Source organism: Vanessa cardui, chromosome 12, assembly GCF_905220365.1.
Source record: "Vanessa cardui chromosome 12, ilVanCard2.1, whole genome shotgun sequence".
NCBI lineage: Eukaryota > Metazoa > Arthropoda > Insecta > Lepidoptera > Nymphalidae > Vanessa > Vanessa cardui.
Window position 1 is genome coordinate 9,401,762 of NC_061134.1, and position 19,420 is coordinate 9,421,181.

The following is a 19,420-nucleotide window of genomic DNA, read 5'->3' on the forward strand; positions in this document are numbered from 1 at the left end:
AGTTATTGCCCTATCCCAATATCACCTTCGGAACTAAGATGATATGTTTCTATTGCCTGTATTCGTATTACTTACAAGTATTGCTTCTCGGTGGTCGAATATGTAATGAGTAGATGGATTATACAATATCATTCCACCCAGGTTTAAACCCCTATTATGGATATTCTCTTAATTAGAATCGATAATACATATATAACTATTGACTGTCGTAAATTCGGGAGTGTTTGTATTTTACAAAAAAATATTGTTTAAGTTATTCTTTATTGTGTCAGTTATCTGTCAGTAAAAGTTCCGACAACATTGGTTTAGCTGTCCCGAGAACAAACAAACTGACCGAAATTGAAATAATGCTATTTTGGTATGTATATCATTCAATCATTATATACATTAAACGTTAAATTATTTTTATTTATTTATTTATTTATTTAAACACTTTATTGTACACCACAAATTAAACAGATAAGTAAGAACACATAAAAAAAAAATAGATGGTACAACCGGCGGTCTTATCGCTTTAAAGCGATTTCTTCCAGACAACCGAGGTGATATGGAGTAGTAGCCAACAGAGAAATGGTAGGTGGTGTAAAATAGACTACATGCATAGATACAAATAATATAATACATAAATAAACTACTACATACATATAGCTAGGTACATAAATACATTTATACATACATATATACATAGAGTCATACATAAAAAACATATAAATATACAGATATATACAAATAACAAATGGTATCTAGTCGCCATTCAGTGTGAGAGAAATTAAATATGATATTGATTGAACTAACATTTTTAAATACTTCATTGTATCCATTTATTATTGACATACTATGTACCTATAGTTCTATTGAATTTAATCGCCTTGCAGCGTTTGTAATGTAATCTAATTATGCATCGATTCAATGAACCACATGCGACATTGTACATACTATTAACCGGCCAGTAATTGAATCTGTCATTACAGTTAATTACTGGAAACATGTATGGTCTTCGCGATTGTTGCCAAATATTATTGTTTAAGATAATCATTTGCTAATGAACAAAATTTGAATTTCGAATTAATGCATCGTGGTTTTTTTTTTTTTCAATGATTGTATTTTGTACTCTTCGACAAGGCTTGGATGCTCACACTGCTCTGATGCGATTTTTTTTAAGAAGTTATTAGCATATGAAAACCAGCCAGGGCGTACGCAGATACAATACGCATCACAATCAGATTATTGAATTAGGGACCCATGGAAGACATTAGACATACGTTTTTTTTTAATAAATAGGTATGACATTATCTGACAGTTCTCAATTGTAATTTGCGTTGAGTTTTGCGTTTGTTTACTGCTGTTATTAACATTGCACTTAAAAGAAGTATAACGCGAAATTTTTTATTTCAAGCTATTAAATACTTCATTAGAAATTATATTTAGTATTTATGAGTATTTTTATAAGGTATGGTTTAATTAATTGACTTTAAAATAAGTCACTCTCCTCTTATAACCTGGGTGCCTTCAAACGAGGCGTGAAGAGGCAGCTTGCGGGCCGGCATGGCGAGGGTGTGCAGATCACTCTTGCTGTCCGTACTAGTCGTCTTCGCGTTTGGACTCCACTTCCACTAACGAGTACCATCAGGTGGAGTGGAGTCATATGCCTACCCGGATAATATAAAAAAAAAAAATTATCAATGATCGAGCTGTATGTTTTTAACTTTTCATACCTGAAAATATATATTTTTACAAGAAATATATCTCATTGAGATTGATTTCCTGATATATTTAGAACATTCTTTTTCAATTACAAGAAAAAAGAAGAGATAAAGGGATAAGTATTTTCTTTATAATTTATTTTCTTTGAGTATGAGTTATATTTTCGAAGCCGATGTTTTTTGTGATGATTTTTAATCGTTTTTAAACAAAACATTTTTAGCAGTTTATTTCTAGGCTCAAATAATTTAAAAATAGAACGTTAAGGCCTAAGGTAACGTGAGATTAATCTCTCTTAAAAAGCCATTAAAAACTTGAACACTGAAGACAAAACATGTTACGTTATTTTATTTATAAACTTGCGACATAAAAAAATTGTTCTCCGCCCTATAACAATTTAATCAAGCGTGAGCGGCAGTTGACCTAAAAAAATATGCTCTCCATATAGGGAAATTAATGGCATATTTTCATCGCACTAAAGTGTATCAATGTTATCGAATATCTTTTGAATACGAATTTAAAAAAAGAACGAATATTTTTTTTGTCCTTTGACACAATTACAAAATAATAAATACAACATGGATTCAGTCTAAACAAAAGAGGCGTACGATTTTGGCGACTTTATAGCGATCTCTACCAGGCAACCAACGGTGTAGGTTAGGATATCTCATAGAATATAAGGTGGTTGGTACGGTTATAAGAAATAATATAATATCAATCTATAACTATAACTAAGAAATAAATATAAAATACACAAATTTTATAACAATCAATAATTTTGTTGTCAATACAATCGATAGAATATAAATATAATCGATATGTCCGCAAACATAACGAGAATTAAAAAAAAAAAATAAGAAAAATACAAAATGAAATAAAAACGAATATTGGTGTGAAGGTAGTATCCCTTTTTAAAAGTTGTATTTACATGAATAACAGATACAGTTCTATTCTTGTGATGTAACCGTCACTCCGGACACAAACAAAGTGCATCAATTCCATTCAATTTGACGTGCCTTGGATATATTCCAATGATTGCTGTCAGTTTTAACTATCGAGCTGACGTCATGCGTCACTTAGATTCGCTTACGGTTTCAATTGCATTCAAAGGGAATCCTTTGTTCATAGTCACGGGATTGAAATTAAATCAAAAACCATGATAAAAAACCTGCTGACTAAAATATAACTTATCATTAGTAAGATTTGATTTGTGAAATACGAATTACGACTATAAGAAAAAGGTCTTAAGTTGTGTTTAATTTTTAGATCCATCATACTTTTTTGTTTTGGAACTTTATTTCTTTTTACATAAAAAATAGAACATTGGTGGATTGAAAAAAAAAACTGTCCTCCCTTGTGTTGTTAATTCAAATCCAATGGTACTTTTTGAATATGACAAAGTTGCAATTAACTAGGGCAAATTTATTTCCCTTACAAACGCAGCCAGGTAAAACATGATTTTCGAAGGTTTAATGAAACAGATATCAAATTCATACCATCCTGGAATATAGTCCTGGTAATAATGTAAACGTAACCAACGTATACAATTCCAAATGCTTTCCAGATTGCGTGTACCCGATCGACACCGAGATTGTTCCGTAACGTCCAACCATGCATTGTATTCGATTCCAATATCTGTTTCGACTCGAGATGAACTGCACTTAGGAAACTAATTCCATATATTTTATCAAAGGGAATAGACATGATATTTACAACTGAAAATGGTTTCCAACATGCTATCTGTCGATAATCTTCGAGTTTTGGGTCAATTACTTTTTGATGTTAATGTCGCGACGGACACGACACCCAACGTATTAGTGCTTTTATATACGTTTATAACACTTGCCCACTATTGTAATTAACATTGTATATAATATGTGAACAGATTAATAATTTTTGTTTTTATTTTTTATTGACTGTCTTCTATCATTAATATTATTGTTGGCAACACACAGCACACAGAAATAACACTATTTAATTATTCGACACTAATTTGCAGGCGGATAGATAAATAATATAATAGAATTTGTGATTATACTTAGAAAAATAAACTATTCGCTTTTAAAGCAGCATAATAGGACATCCGATAAAATGCGTATTTCTCTTCACATTTAATGTTATTAAATATACAAAATAATACATTACTAGACTTTTGTGCGCATTTTTGTAAACAGCCTTACATGCGTAGCAAGTTTACAGATATAAGGTAGTTTAGTGTGAAAGTTTCCTAAGTAACATGTGAGCCGGGTAAGAGAAGGTACAAAAAATTATAATAAGAAAACGCTCTACCTCGAATTCTTTGAATATTGTATGCAAAACAACTACTTTAAGTTATGTTAAGTATGTTCCTAAAAAGTGGTTTATTTCGTCACATAAAAACTAAGGGATTTCGAGGAATATTTTTATTCAGAGTTCGTTCATAAAGCTGACTTAGGATGATAACACGAATTGACATGGGAGTTCTGACAAAAACCAAATTGCTTCCAAAGTGAATAATATGCTTATACAAGCGATATCTTCTGCTTCGCTGACACAGAATTAGCTTCTATTCTTAAAATCCACTCGTGTCGCAATATTTTATAGCAGCGCTTTTCAAAGTGTAGGCCATGACCCCTTTGGGGATCATAAACCTTATGCAGGTTGCAGTCATTTGAAAGTAAAACAATGGTACAGTTATCACACTTTTAAAACAAAAGAAAGATTAATTATAATTTACACATTTCAACACTTTGTAATCACTTTTTATATTTCGATAATCGATTTTATTACCGATGCCAAAATATATACATATGTGTATGTTATATTAATTCTTAATAATTGCAAATATGAATATTTTTTACGTATATTTTGCAAGAAACTTTGAATAATGCTGACTTAAATAACAATAACTTCTATCAATGACACAAAGTAAATAACAAAAATGTAAATTGTATTGTAATTTTCTAATAACATTGCTTTACGATTTAGCACTTTGGTTTCTTTATAAAGTAAAAGTGACCTGTACGCACTACTGGGATAAGGATTACTCTTCTTTAAGGGACGAGGCTCGGAGTTTAATCTATCGCTATATGATTAGGTAATAAGGTACCGTATAAAATAGTTGCTATATCTATGAAATTCAATCGCACTGAACGAACTCCATGTTAGCCGTGTTCAACCATCCAGGGTTTCTATTTACAAATATCCTTTGTGCCAGTAATTACTCTAGTTCACTCATATTTCAAACTGGAACACACTGACGTAAATCATTATTGCTACGGTTGACAACTAGCGAAATTCAGATGAATCTACGGTGATTGGATGAAATAAATAAATGAATTTTATTTTCAAGCAAGCGATTGGTGCAAATGTATACAGCACGTATCTGATTCGTTAAGCGCGAATTCATTAGCCACTTACCTAAATTAGATTGACCAATTGATTACATTTAATTCTTGTTTCATTACACGTGTGGATCTGTTTGTTTCTTCCGTTTTCCTAATTGTAGTTTTACATACAATTTAACTCTTTCGCATGACGATTTATTTATAAATAAGAAACCAACAAAATAGTTTCATTCAAAAGTATATATAGTATATCTTCGACGGAATATGTCGACGTAATCTTGACAGATTTTCCTAGAACTCTCGTAAGAACACAGCTAACGTATTGTTGTCTTGGGAGACTGGGAAGGTTTTACTTTCTGTTTAGCTTTCTTGATGTGGAAAACGTTTTTTTTTGTAAAACGCTTACATTGTAACATGTACCTGGTATTTTTATGTGAAGGTTTTTTCCAACTTTTACAAAATATTTCAAATATGCTAAGCTAATAATTCTATAAGATACAACTTTTATTGTATTTAATATTGAATTTTAAATGTAATATAAGTAATGTTACTTATTTTACTCTATCGTAAGTTTTTGAATGATAATTTTTTTAAATCGTGTTGGCCCAGTGGTTAGAACTAATGAAATTTAATCGATAATTTCGAGTTCAAATCCTGAAATCAACGCTCGATTTCCATGTGCTCAATTTGAGTTTATATATTATATCATCTCAAACTCATCTCTGAAGAGAATAATCCTATGAAAATCTTCGTGTGTTGTTTAATAAAAGGTTTATTCATCAAGTCACTTGGAATAGAGTCGTGGAATAAACTCTAAACTTTCTCCCCATAAGGAAATAATTTAAATCAGTCTTAACCTCATTTATCATTCGTATCGCCAAACTGTGTAACACTTTGCCTGAGTCGGTATTTCCCAATAGCTACAACTGTGATGTCTTCAAAAGAATTAACAGGCATCTTCGAAGCAAGCGTGCTACATCGTAGACCGTGACAACGCTTAACATAAAGATAACTGTCAAACCTATATTAAGAAAAAAAAACAGGAGTAGGAAATTTACAGGTTGATAATTTATTTAAGAATATTATTTAAAATGATCACGTTTTAAAATTTTATAATAAAGATGGCGATACTATGAGAAAGCAATTTATCTTCTTTACCCAGCATAACGAAATCTTTAACTAAAGTTCGCGAATTGATATCCTAACAAGCACCGCTTAATTTACATGGTAATTATATTTGTGTTTATAATTTATCTTGTTGAAGCTCGGCGTTGATGGGAATAATCGTGCCAAAATCTGTCGGATGAAATTCTATGTAACATTATTATTAACTTTGTATAGTGTCTTTGTTCTTTGAAATTGGAAATATTGTGTTGTTTTACATACAACGTCGCAATACGCTTGTAAACTAAAATTCTGAAAAATAAAGGTATTTAAAAAAAATAGGTTCACAAACACTCTTAAGGTAATATATAACATTGTATTCTTTGTTCAATACATCCTACCACATAAAAATTCTACCTCAGGCGTAATACATATAAATATGGTATATTATAGTTTAGGGAGATGGACTGGTACATGATGGTAAATATTCTATACTACCTATAAAGATTGACTCCTAAAGAAATAGGAAATATGTAGGTACTTATATGTATACTGACTCACTTATCCTTTAAACAATAAACAAAAGTTTTGTTCCGTTTTGGTAATAGATATGTACATATGACGAGCAGGTGGTATCTACCCAGAGAGGCTTGTATAAAGCACTTAAATTGATATCAAAAATATGTCACTCGTACTCTGATTACGAAAGTGTTTTCAAAATCTCTTGTCAACCGAGTTCGTTTACATGCGTCATAATGTAATTCGCTGTTCACTTTCGAAATGTTTGCTGATAAAATAGCGTTTTCAGTATATTTCAGTTCTCGATTCAATTTTCATTCGATATCTAAAATCCCAATCGTGCTAACATTAGCTGCAGGTCGTGTGATTGTTTTATTTTATTGTATATATCACGCAATCCTTTCGTTATCACATTGATTCATTATAATTTTTCATGATGTTCTTTTTTCAAATTTTTTAAATACAATTTTTATTATGATATTTCTATTCTGTAATCTTTAAAGTACATATTCTTTAAATATTTTACATAAAGTTTATATGCGTTTATGTACAGGTAAGCAATAACAATTTATGCGTAAGGATATGTGACCTTTTAACTATTTGAAATCAATACTGAAGAAAAATCACTGCAAATACTTTTAAAAATAATAAACAATAATACAATTACAGTGTATTTTCTATTGTAACATAACGTAAATATAACAGTGTTTTTAATTTATTGAAAGTTTTATTTTTAAATAAATAAAAGAACTAAATCAGACATGGATAATGTATTCTTGTTGTAATAAATTAACTCGAAAGAATCACCGATTTTCATTCTAACTCCGTACTTGATTTAATTAAAATGCAAAGGAGGTAGGTATACATAAAATTTACAGCCATCGAAGTACTTTAATATGCATATAAATTTACTCGTACTTAATGCACCGGTACACGGAATATATTTTTTTGTTTATTTGCTTAATTATATTAATTTTATAATCTTAGGTCAGAATAAAATCAAAACTGTCAGTAAACTTGCATTTATATATAATCAGTGAAAATTATTTAATTTTTAATTTACTCGGAAAAATCTTGTACTAAATCAAAAGCACGAATAACTTTTTAAAATCGAATTCTCTTATAAAATACATATTTATTAAATATATAATATTGATATATATATATTAATAAAGAAGTATTGCTCACACTAGTGTAAACGGAAGTGTCTGTCTGTTTGAGTATGTGTTAATTACGTTCAAATAACTATTTGGCTGGCAAATTTGTAAATTCAGCCACTTTATGGCTGAAATTCCGTCGGGGAAACATATATGCTCATAATCTTCTTAAAATATTAGTCAGAGATATTAGTACTAAGTGATGTAGCAAATAACAAACTGTGAGCTGGTTGATAAAAAATAAAAACCTATCAACTCATGTAAGTTTTATAACTTAATTCTCGGTAGCAAAACGTTAATCGACCACATCACAGACTAATAGAATTTTTAAATTCGTGTGGCGTTCGGTAATTTTTTAATTTTCATTTATAATAAATCATAACTAACAATCCTTTTTTCATAAACCTCTTTGTTTATCAAAAGGTTTGAACCATCGCTTGTGCGTAATTATAAATTCCCTGATGATAAAATTTAGTAAATATTTTTAGATATTTTCAATATTTTGTATGCATTTTCGCCTTCATATTATGAGTACAAAAATATTGGTTCGGTGGTTCGAATGAATTTTACGTCGAAAATCTTTTGAGTTCCCTGCAATTGCATATTGCAGAAATAATTTGTATTTACATGAAATGCAGTGAAATTATTAAATTTAATATTATATTTAGTAAAACGGTTTTTTTTTATTTTTGTTTATTGATTTATTGAATATACATTCTTCGTTAAAATTGACCACGATGTAACAAACACAACACTGGATTTATTTATTAGATATTCGTTGTCGACACTTAGACTTGTCTGAATTGTTTAATACAGTTATGTGTTCCCAGTTGCGCTTTTTTACGAGTCTCTTTTCGTGTAATTATTCAATACGAATCTGCCATGTAAGCCCACCATCATTGTAAATAGTTCAAGTTATAAATTAATGAATTTTTATAATCGCAATCAGCTTAAATAATTTTTATATGTTTATATAAATCTACTTTCGATTTACTCGGTGGTAGGGCTTTGTGCAAGCCCGTCTGGGTGGGTACAACCCACTCATCAGTTATTCTACCGCCAAATAACAGTACTCAGTATTTTTGTATTGTTGTATTCCGGTTTGAAGGATGATTGAGCCAGTGTAACTACAGGCACAAGGGACATAGCATCTTAGTTCCCAAGGTTGGTGGCACATTCACGACGTAAGGAATAGTTAATATTTCTTACAGCTTCATTGTCTATGGGTGATGTTGACCACTTACCATCAGGTGGCCCATATGCTCGTCCGCCAACTTAAACTTAAAAAAAAAAAACTAAAATAAAAAAAATGATATTAACATAATTGTTTTCACCGCCCGAACTAAAGTATTACTCCGGTTTCTGTTACGAAAACCTCATTAAGATTCACGTCATTTATTCACAGAACCTTGAATCATATTTAAAATAATGACATATTTAAAAGCGGAATTATTCAATGATTTGAAGATTGATCCGGAAAGAAAAGGCGCGTCTTCTGAATTAAAATTTTTACAAAACCATTTCTTAGTCGTTACATCTCTTATAACAAAACGAAGATCACCTCAATCAAATCTCAGTGTCTTTTATTTTACCATTCAGGACCTTATTGTCTTTTAAATAAAATATAAATTTGTGTGTCAAAATAAATATGTAAATTCTTTTTTATAGTTCTAATAATTTTCCGTACTTACTTCGTAATTAAAGACCTGTCGTTTCGTACCGAGTTAGTCAGTGGTATTCGTTTTATAGATCTTTTATTACCTACAATAAACAAATAATATTATTATTATATTCCATTTAATTACAAAGGTAATCCATTGAGTTAACGAGTTAAAATTAAAACTGTATCGTGTTTAATTAGTCATAAGAAAATTTCACTAAAAATTCTCTACGAAACGAGCAATAAAAAATAATAATTGCCTATTAATTAATTGCTACATATTTTCAATAGGGTAGTACGTGCTCTGTAAATACCATACGAGGTATTCCAATCCATTAAATAAATATTTCCATAAGGACTCGTTTTGATTTGAATAAAAAGAAGTCCATCAGTGTTCTACTTATTAGCGTTACACCAGCTTTAATGCAAATCGGTCCAAACATTGAAAAAGATAGCGTCTATGAAACAAATGCAAATTCATTAATTTCATCTTGTTTTAAAAATATTAAAAATTTTAAAAAACCTATATTTAGTTCCAAGTCCATATTTCTTAAAATAGTAATAATTTTAGTTGAATTCCAAATTATCGTTGTTGTATCTTAAATAACTTAGAAGTTAAACGAGCCGCTTCTTTTGTTACTTATAGTTGAGTTTATTTTGAAGAACAATAATATTTTAAGAAACAACTTAAAAAGTAAACACCTAAATATGAAAGTTTTGTTTTACCGACAAATATTTAACAAATACATTGTTAGCGATATATGTTATGAAATATAAGACTAGATACGAGGTTCCCATTGCGTTGTGTCAAATTTCGTTAAATGTATATTGTTTATAAATTATACATACACACTGAATAGACATTTGTATGTAAAAAAAAACATTACCGCTTGCTAGTTATTTTTTTATTAGAAGCTTACGAAATCACATTAGTGTAATAAATGTAAATTATTTTAAACTGAAATTAAACCATTTCTAGATTCATAAATTCGCTTGGAGATTAATTGAAAACGCGAATAGGAAATGTAATACATATTTCGTTGCTCAAACGATGTGGTACGCAGGACGTGTGCTGTCTTCTCGACCGTTGCTTCCAATATCCTCGCCGGAGCGCCCGCGACTGTGGCTGTCAGTTTGCCCTGCTGCACGCAGTGCCAGACGACCAAAACCATGGCAGCTAGCGGAGCCCCGCCCGCGCTAGGCCGCGGGCTTGCTCCCACTGCCAATGCCGGTGTGCCGGTTGCGACCACCAAGTAAGCCGTAGCACGCTTACTAGTGTGTTCCGAATTACGAGTCGCGTCACGTTACACGTATTTGCTATACCAACATGCACGCTCAAAAATTGTATGGTTTTGCACAGGCAGTTTTCATCACGATTGGATTTTTTGCGATTGCTCATGGTTTTGCTATCGACACCTCAAGCGTGTTTCGGCTATATTTTTTCATACGTTTTGAATTTGTATGTGCAGCTTTTCGGTTTGTATCAACATTGTTCACGGAAGGCTTGGATGTTATCTAGTCTTCGTTTTCTATTCTGATGTATTTAACAGACATATTCTATATGATTATACGTCTGAGTGTATTTATTTAAGTATTTTATTTCAAATGCTACAAAATGCGTTCCATTTTCAAAATCAACATACATGTTTTTATTTACTGTGTTTAAATCTACGGTTAGTCAGTCAACGTTGTATCAACTCTAGTCTCTTACAAAGCCTATTTTCATATGAATACTTAAACAAAGTAATTTGATACACAAAGGGTCTTCAAGGCTTTTAATCAGAATCTAGTATGGTTTAACATTTCATGATACTGAATTCTGAACGATCATCGTGGTACACGGATAAGGCGGTATTGGATTAAAGTCCCCTTCCGTGACGTCTTAGAGGCCGTCGAGGAGGAAAAAAAGTAAAATCACTTCAGCACGAACGTGACTAATGCGCACAGTGAAATTATGAATAGGTTTAGTTTATGGAATGCAACTTCAGCGTTCCACATTCGTCCCGCCAAACCAAAGCACAGCACACGTCACGCTTTCACGTCATGCAATGTTTTTTTTTACTTGGTGCTTTATTTATACTTTATACTCAAAACACGAACCAATAAATCACTTCGTATTTGTAATCTTTATAAAATAAGAGTGTTTAAGTTGACATGCGTGACTGTTATACATATATAATGTGAATAAAAAAGATTATATATTTTTCAAAATTGGAACACAGCTAGCTTTATAGTTAGTTTAAATTTGAATGAATGAAATTAATTTTGAATTTTATAGCTAACGACTATCTGATGAATTATTTAATTTTGAATATTAGTATTATTTTGTATTATAAATTTCACACACAAGTATAATTCTCTATTTATAGTGTTTTGCTCCTTTATGTGGGATGATATGAAACCTTCTAAATGATTTTTTTTTGCACACAAAGCTATGCTATGAAAGTTATATGAGATAATTCAACTATCTGAAATAAATACTGTATCATTGTCTACAATACTAAGTTGACATTTCATTTAATACTAGTAAATATTTAAGACAAGTAGTCGCTCGTGGCTTCGCTCGCGTTTTTCCGTTGTTGGTTGTCATGTGTCAGGCAAAGTATCACGAACTTCTTTCTTGGAGTTCAAGTTTGCTTCATACCAAATTTCATCAAATTCGGTTGAGCGGTTGGTCGCGCAAGATCGACAGACAGACAGATAATATTACTATAGATTTACAATCAATCTTTCCTATGCAAATGTATAAAAATGTCCAGTTTAATTTTTTTTTTATTAATTAATCTTACTATAAGGAACGTCCAAAAACGTTAGGCTTATTAGTCATTATAAACGTTTATGTAAGTAATAAAGCGTAAAGTTATACAAATGTAGGAAATATTGTTATATATAGGGGAATATGGAAGTTGAGACCGAATTTCATTTTAGTAGAATCTACATTCAAACCAGTGATTGTAGGAGACTACTTGAAAATATGGAGTTATACTTTTTGATTCATACATTTCAATAAAACTATAATATATCTCTTATTATTCATATTTTTACCTCTTTTACTATCAATTAATTTCCTCATAATGGATTAATTTAAAAATAAATATTAAAAAATATAAATATTTTAAATATCGAATATTTTTAGAATATCATAAATAGCACATTAAAAAAAATGATTTTTACAAATTGAATTTCGAATTTATCTATGCGCTAAAACAATATTATAGTTTTCTAGAACGAAAAAAGTATTCTACGTTAATTTATGTTTAGTTTCTGCTTTGAGTCGTAACATTAAGCGTTTCATGTTTTTCTTCCTTCACACTAACTCACGGATCGCGTGTTTTCCAATGACAAACCTGTCATAGTGAGGCATCATATTATTTCACGCAGGAATATGAACCTTATCAAAACGCTTCGGTGGAATTAATAAAATTTTATTTGGGTGATAACTTTAACTTTAAAATAGGAAAGCTTCTTTGTCGAAAAGGTTTTTAAGTATTGTCATTTCACGTCAAATTTTACTGTTAGTCTTTACGAAATCAATCAAATGGGAACATTCAGCTGTATGAAGAAGAAAAATTTTAATGTTTAATAGAAAATGACTTAGTACGTTTTAATAATCATTAGTCAGTTTTCCATTGTTTTTTCATTTATATTTCAAACAGGGACACAACAGTACAGATTATTAATATTTTTTTTAGAATACCCCTATGAAACTAAGGTGTAAATATAACTTTACCATTGAATTTGGTGGACTTTTTTCAAATGCGAATTTAAATAATCTAACAAAAAATATAAAATATAAACGAAACCTGTATAAAATATGTATAAAAAAATCCTTATTTTCAGTATTTAGCATTTAATTCAACGTATCTGAATCGCATGTATAAAAGTAATTAAGCAATATAATGTTGACAGTATTTGAAAAAAAACTTTTAAAAGTATCTGTTTTTATCGAACAAGCAACATTATGGATCGTAATGGTGTTCTTCCTCAAGGTTCAAAACTAAACAAATTTCATCATCGTTCGTGCTTAGTCAGTGTGGTCAGGTGCTTAGTAGGGCTTTGTCCAAGCCGTCTGGGTAGGTAGTAATCATCAGATATATCGCCAAACAGTATGAGTGAGCCAGTGTAACTACAGGTACAAGAAACATAACATTTTAGTTTTCAATGTTGGTGACGCATTGGCAATAAAAGGAATCATTTATATTTCTTAGAGCTCCATTGTCTATGGGTAATGATGACCACTTCATGTGACCCCTTTGCTGTACGTCAACCTATATCATAACAAAAAAAACAAAAACAGCCTGTTGAACTTCTCCTTTCAAGGAAAAGGTGTGGTGCTATTCAAGTTACTTCAATGCGTTTCGATGAATAAATATGTTGCAATTTTTTCGAAAGTAGATTTCACGACGTCTTCTATTACCACCGAGCACCAGGTGAATCTTATACACAATGGCAATTGAATGGCATTTCACTTTGTTTGAACCCACAATCATCGGTTAAAGTGCTCGTGTTCTGTCCACTAAGTCATCTCGACAATTTAATCAAAATCGATTTAATTCTTTGTACAAAGTTATTTTCAAATATTTTATGTTAATTCCGAAGTTAAAGTCATAAGTCCAATATAAAAGAACGATAAACTGTAAAGGTTGCAATTTGCAAGAGAGTTGAAGACAACTTGATAACAGGAAGCACTAAAAGTTTTGCTAGATAATTTTATACCAAATAGGTATGCAATTTATTGTAAGAAATTATTCGCAGTTCCGAAATACTACGATTGTAGTTTTATTATTTGCATACGACTTAATTTTATCAAAAATATCTAGACCGGCTATATAAATTTAGTTCTAATTGATTAAAAAATATTTTGACGCCAAATTTCTGTGATTTTACCAACAAAATTTAAGCCTTACATTATTCTAACATAACTTTGTAAGTCTCACGAATGTATTAAGAAAATTTTTACCTTAAGCACGTAAATGCAAAAATGGTTTAACAAAATGGGCACGATTACATTCCATATTCGTTATAAAATCCATTACTTACATATTTATTAAATTTTCCCTCCATTTCAGCACATGCGCTGGTCCCACACACACACACAAAGCCTGGAGTGTGAGGAGCGCTTATTAGCGCGGTGTAATCGGCCGCGCGTCAACTCCGCTATCTTCGTATCCGCCGAGCCCACAAGTTTCGCCGGCTTTGATCCAGGGGAATTCCTCAGGCGACACGGGTCGCAATCGAAATTGTGCCGTAAAGCGAGGTAAAATAAAACTTATTATCGGTCATCTCGCTTTCAAATGTATGCCAGTTTTTTATCTCAGTGATATCTTCATTTTATGACTTCCAAGATTTTAGATTACTTTGGGACTTCTGTGGCAACTTACGAGTGTAAAGAAAGCTCCTTTGAAGGGTATGTTTGGGTTATTGAAGTTGGGTTGTTTTGTGAAGATTCTCGTGACCAAGAAAATATTTTGTAATTTAAGCTGTGCCTTTTGATACCAAGAATCATAAAAAAGCTTGATTATATTTTTTTTAATATTTGTTCTTAATTACACCCATGAATACAATTGACTTATTAATTATTCGTGTCTAACATCTAGACAGAACCTCTTATTTTATAAATAATGATTATTTGATGTGCTGTTTAGATCCGCAGATAACATACCGCTTACAACGATGAGCGATTCATCCGAACGCCTTTGTAAAGTCAAGGCACCAAGAGAAGAAACCATCAATGAAGAAGCAAAGTCAGATGACAGTGGTAGTGTGGATACGGTGAAGCACTTTGGCTTACCGATCCTGTCGGTATCGGGCCCTTCCCCCCCAGATGAGGACTACGACCAAATAGATGAGTATCTGTAGCATTTCCATACAAGTTTCCAGCTGAAATACGTGCTGGAAAAGATGAGGCCTCCTTGGCCGAGTCCCGCACAAAGTCCTTAAGAGATAGGACGGACTCTAGCATCGTTTTCGCACTGAACTTCATGAACAAAATCGTGTTTCTCTTTGAGTGTGTGCTGTGCTAATTTTTAATTTCATATCTGTGTTTAAAGAACTATTTTTAAACATCGCTGCTTCACAACGAATTTTGAAGACTTTTCCTGAGGTCACAAAAAAGGATGATGTGTCGCGACTTAAAGTGTGTCTTGAAGAGGGACCATAGACGATGGGCGTTTTGTCATCTATTCTAATAGTTTTACTATAGGCCATAATAACCATATCTCTATTGAGTGTATACATAAATTAATCAGTAATTTAATTCTTATTGCAATTTATATCTATTAAGGTCTGCACAATAAATTAATGATCTGTCAACATTTAAACTGTGCCACTTTTAATAATCTAAATAAAAAAATGTCTATAATGGTATTTTCATAAGCAATTTTCGTGTAAGTATCAATTAGGTAGTGGATTGCAATGTAATAAAGTATCTTCAATGTCTTGTCTTGTATTTTAGTTTTAGTTCATTTCAATTGAAATGAATAATCTTGAAATAGTTATCGATTGTCTATAGATGTAACTGCATTTGTCTTCAAGACTAAATATATCTATGTAGTGAATATTAGCGTAGATTTGAAGGTTGAACTTTGGTCCAATGAATTGTATTATCTGCACTCATGATGTTTTAGATAAATAAGCGAGTGATGACGTCTATAAGATAACATCCGATTGTAATTAATCTTCGGTGGGTTCATTCATCTATACTGAATAGTCATAAATGAATGTTTACGAATAAAATATCTAAATATATAATATAATCTAATTACCAACTGTATCTTATATGTAATTATTCTATTAATGATAAGTCAATTAATTCATATATTGTAGATAATGAAGGTATTTGAGAAATGGCACTAAATAAGTATACTTGAATATTACACTGTATGTATTCTTTATAAGATTCTCAACTGGTGTTAAGGGACCAGATGGTACGGTTAGCGGATTAGTAGTAATTGTAGATTTGTGGGACATTTTGCCCCGATACCAGTTTTGAAGCTAAGACGACATTATTCCCTCCACTATTAATAGTTCACAATTCTCTGATTTAGATGATTGTCATTCAAAATGTCCAGTATATATACATTTATACATCATTCTGTATCTTACAACTATTTTTTCATAAGATTTAATAAATTTTCGTCCACTTCGCCTTCGGTATTTAAAGTGACGATTTAATTTTTTGGTTCGAAAACTAAACTCATTAAATAGTGTTTTACTTTGAGTTATGCTGACGGTACATCATTTATTTTAAAAGAAGCATGATTTGGTTATACTAAGTGGCTGCTAAGTTGCATCTCCAAATTTGGTATTATTTTCTGGAATCTGTTTTTACATCCAAATTTTAATAATGCTAAAGCACTTACGTCATGTTATGTGTCAAACACACAAATACAAATTATTATCAGCCGAACATATATTCTGTTTCATATTATTATTAGTGCGAGTAAAACGACACTTGCGTTTCGTTTGTAAAACTATATTATATCACAAACGAAAACCATTTCCACGTGTGTAAATTTAGGCCTCAGACAGACCATAGACTAAACAATCTGTCAAATAAGATAAAATAAAAAGTTCAGTTTACTTGAGCAAGACTATCGACTAAATCAAGTCTGTGGTCTGTGTGGGCCCTTAGGGTGTTGTGTTTCGTGTTATTTGCATGTGTGATATTTTCGACAGTCGATTCGTAGATGTAGGTGTGACGTGAGAATTTATTCATATTATAGTATATCATAGAATTATCGACTAGCCTTATTCAAATAGTGAGTTTATAATATCTTCAGCGATTTATATCTTAGTGAATATCTTGAATCCCTCAATACGTCTATAATTAGCCTGTTAAATATTTCATAGTCGTCTTGTGCCAATATTAATTGCTAGTTTCCTTTTGCTGTTTCTGTCATAACTGAATTTATTGTTACTCGATTTGATATAGAGCCATCAATTTTTTTCACGTAATTTTTTTATCAAATATATTGATAACAACTGTATTGATATTATTAGTAAATATATTAGTTATAAAATTGTTTTTTTTTTTATTTATTATTAATAATGCTGATACTTAGTTGTTTTATTTTAGTTTCTTACATAAAAAATGTAATAAGGTATTTAAAATAGAGTGTAGCTTTTACATGATACTAGAATGCGTACTTAAAATGTAGTCTTATTTAAAATTTGTACATATCTATAATGGTCACTACTGTAATGCTCATTACTCGTTTGTAAATTACATAAATCCTAACATAATTGTAAAATAATTATTTATATTCTTAAAACGTCTATTTACTATCACGATGAAATAAAATCTTTAAAAATTTCATTTCGTTTTATTGGTGTTTTATCTTATTCATATTTATCCTGCAACTTCAACTATAATCAGGGCCTTTTAAAACATTTGAGTCCTTCTCAAGGATTTTTTACCTTTTCCTAACTTGTTAAAACATTCTTCTGCCATAAGGCGAATTGATTTATCATTACGATGTCTTATGCTTCAAAACCTATATACACTATAATTAAGCAAGCAAAATATTTGCCTTCAACAATGTTATTAAAAATTAAAACCGTATTTACTAGCAGCCCTGGCGATGATGATGATGATGACTATCTAAGAAGTCATCTGCCCCTGATTTTACCTAATTTTCCTCTCCATTATTATTATTGGATAATTAGACAAATGATTGCTGTCGAAGGGACTGAAGAAGTGGTCACTTATACGATGTGAAATTCAAAATTCATATTTTATAATATCTACAAGACAATGACCGAAGAAAAAAAACCGGAAATGTTCTAATATTGCTTATTTTTTTTAGTCTGTACAATACAATACAAGTATAGTATAGTGTAGTACAATAGTTAATGGTGATATATAAGTCATCAACTTGTTCTGGACTTGAGGCTATTGTCATTGTAACTCTTTGTACGAGATGCTAAAGGTGTTAAAAAGAATAAGAGCCGTTACAAATTAGACATTTCCATACATGCATTTTATTAGAAAGATAATATACATAGCATTATACAACATTGTTTTGATCTATAGGTTATTTGAATACTCAATAAAAATCTAGGTATTTTTAACCTTTATAACAGATAAAGAAACACTAAACAATCAAGAAACATGATTAATTTTCAAGTTGTAAAAAGTACCTTAATGCGGTTGTACACAGCATATATTTGGATAAAAAATATAAATTGACATTAATAAATAAAGATAATAAATAATAATCATATTTATGGTCTATATACATATAAACACGCACATCTACACACATCTAATACAAATTCCAATTATTCGATACCTAAACGTTTAAATGTACAAGAGTTTTCTTAATACATTTGTTCGATTTTCCGTATTTTTAATAAAAAAATTATTATTAAAAAAACAAAATACCCGACTGCACACTAAAAAAAGAGTAAAACAAGCCCCACAATAATATTGATCAATCAAATGCTAAAAACTAATTATGTAATACCGTTTAAACAATACCTATATTAAAATACACTACAATATGTGTTCGTAATCGATAGTTAAATAAACAGAAACTTATTTTGAATACAAATTTACTGAATATAATTTATAAATGTTGATGGAAAGCATCGCAGGCGGGGACCAACAGAGGCTTATTTATAGTCATTTCGGTTGTGCACCATTTAGCAGAATTTTCGTTGGTGGCGGTCAAGGTGGTCCCCGCCTGCGATGCTTTCCATCAACATTTATAAATTACGAGTGATGTTACTCCGCAACATAAATTTACCGCCAATCTGGACTGTTAGTAGTGAAGAAGAAAAAGAATTAGGTGAGTCATTACTGCTGAAGATCCCGCAAACGTTTAAGTTCAGTTAAAGAACATTCGTCGTGGGGCCGGTCCAACAGCTTTTTTGGGTCAAGTGTTTTTATTGCTAACCCAGCAAGTGTTTTAACACGGCTTAGGGCTACATAAGCCTGGCCCTTTGCAAAC

At 30.9% G+C, this 19,420-nt stretch overlaps 1 protein-coding gene across 3 annotated transcripts in view; it reads left to right on the forward strand.

Moving 5' to 3' along the window:
- LOC124534123 overlaps positions 1-16,638 on the forward strand; it is a 183,625-nt gene extending 166,987 nt beyond the window's left edge. For all 3 annotated transcript variants that reach the window (XM_047109815.1, XM_047109817.1, XM_047109816.1), the window contains 2 exons: positions 14,537-14,724; positions 15,113-16,638. In XM_047109815.1, the coding sequence (XP_046965771.1) occupies positions 14,537-14,724; positions 15,113-15,326 (402 nt within the window). In that variant the 3' untranslated portion in view covers positions 15,327-16,638. The remainder of the gene's footprint in view (positions 1-14,536; positions 14,725-15,112) is intronic.
- Positions 16,639-19,420: the final 2,782 nt, after the last annotated feature.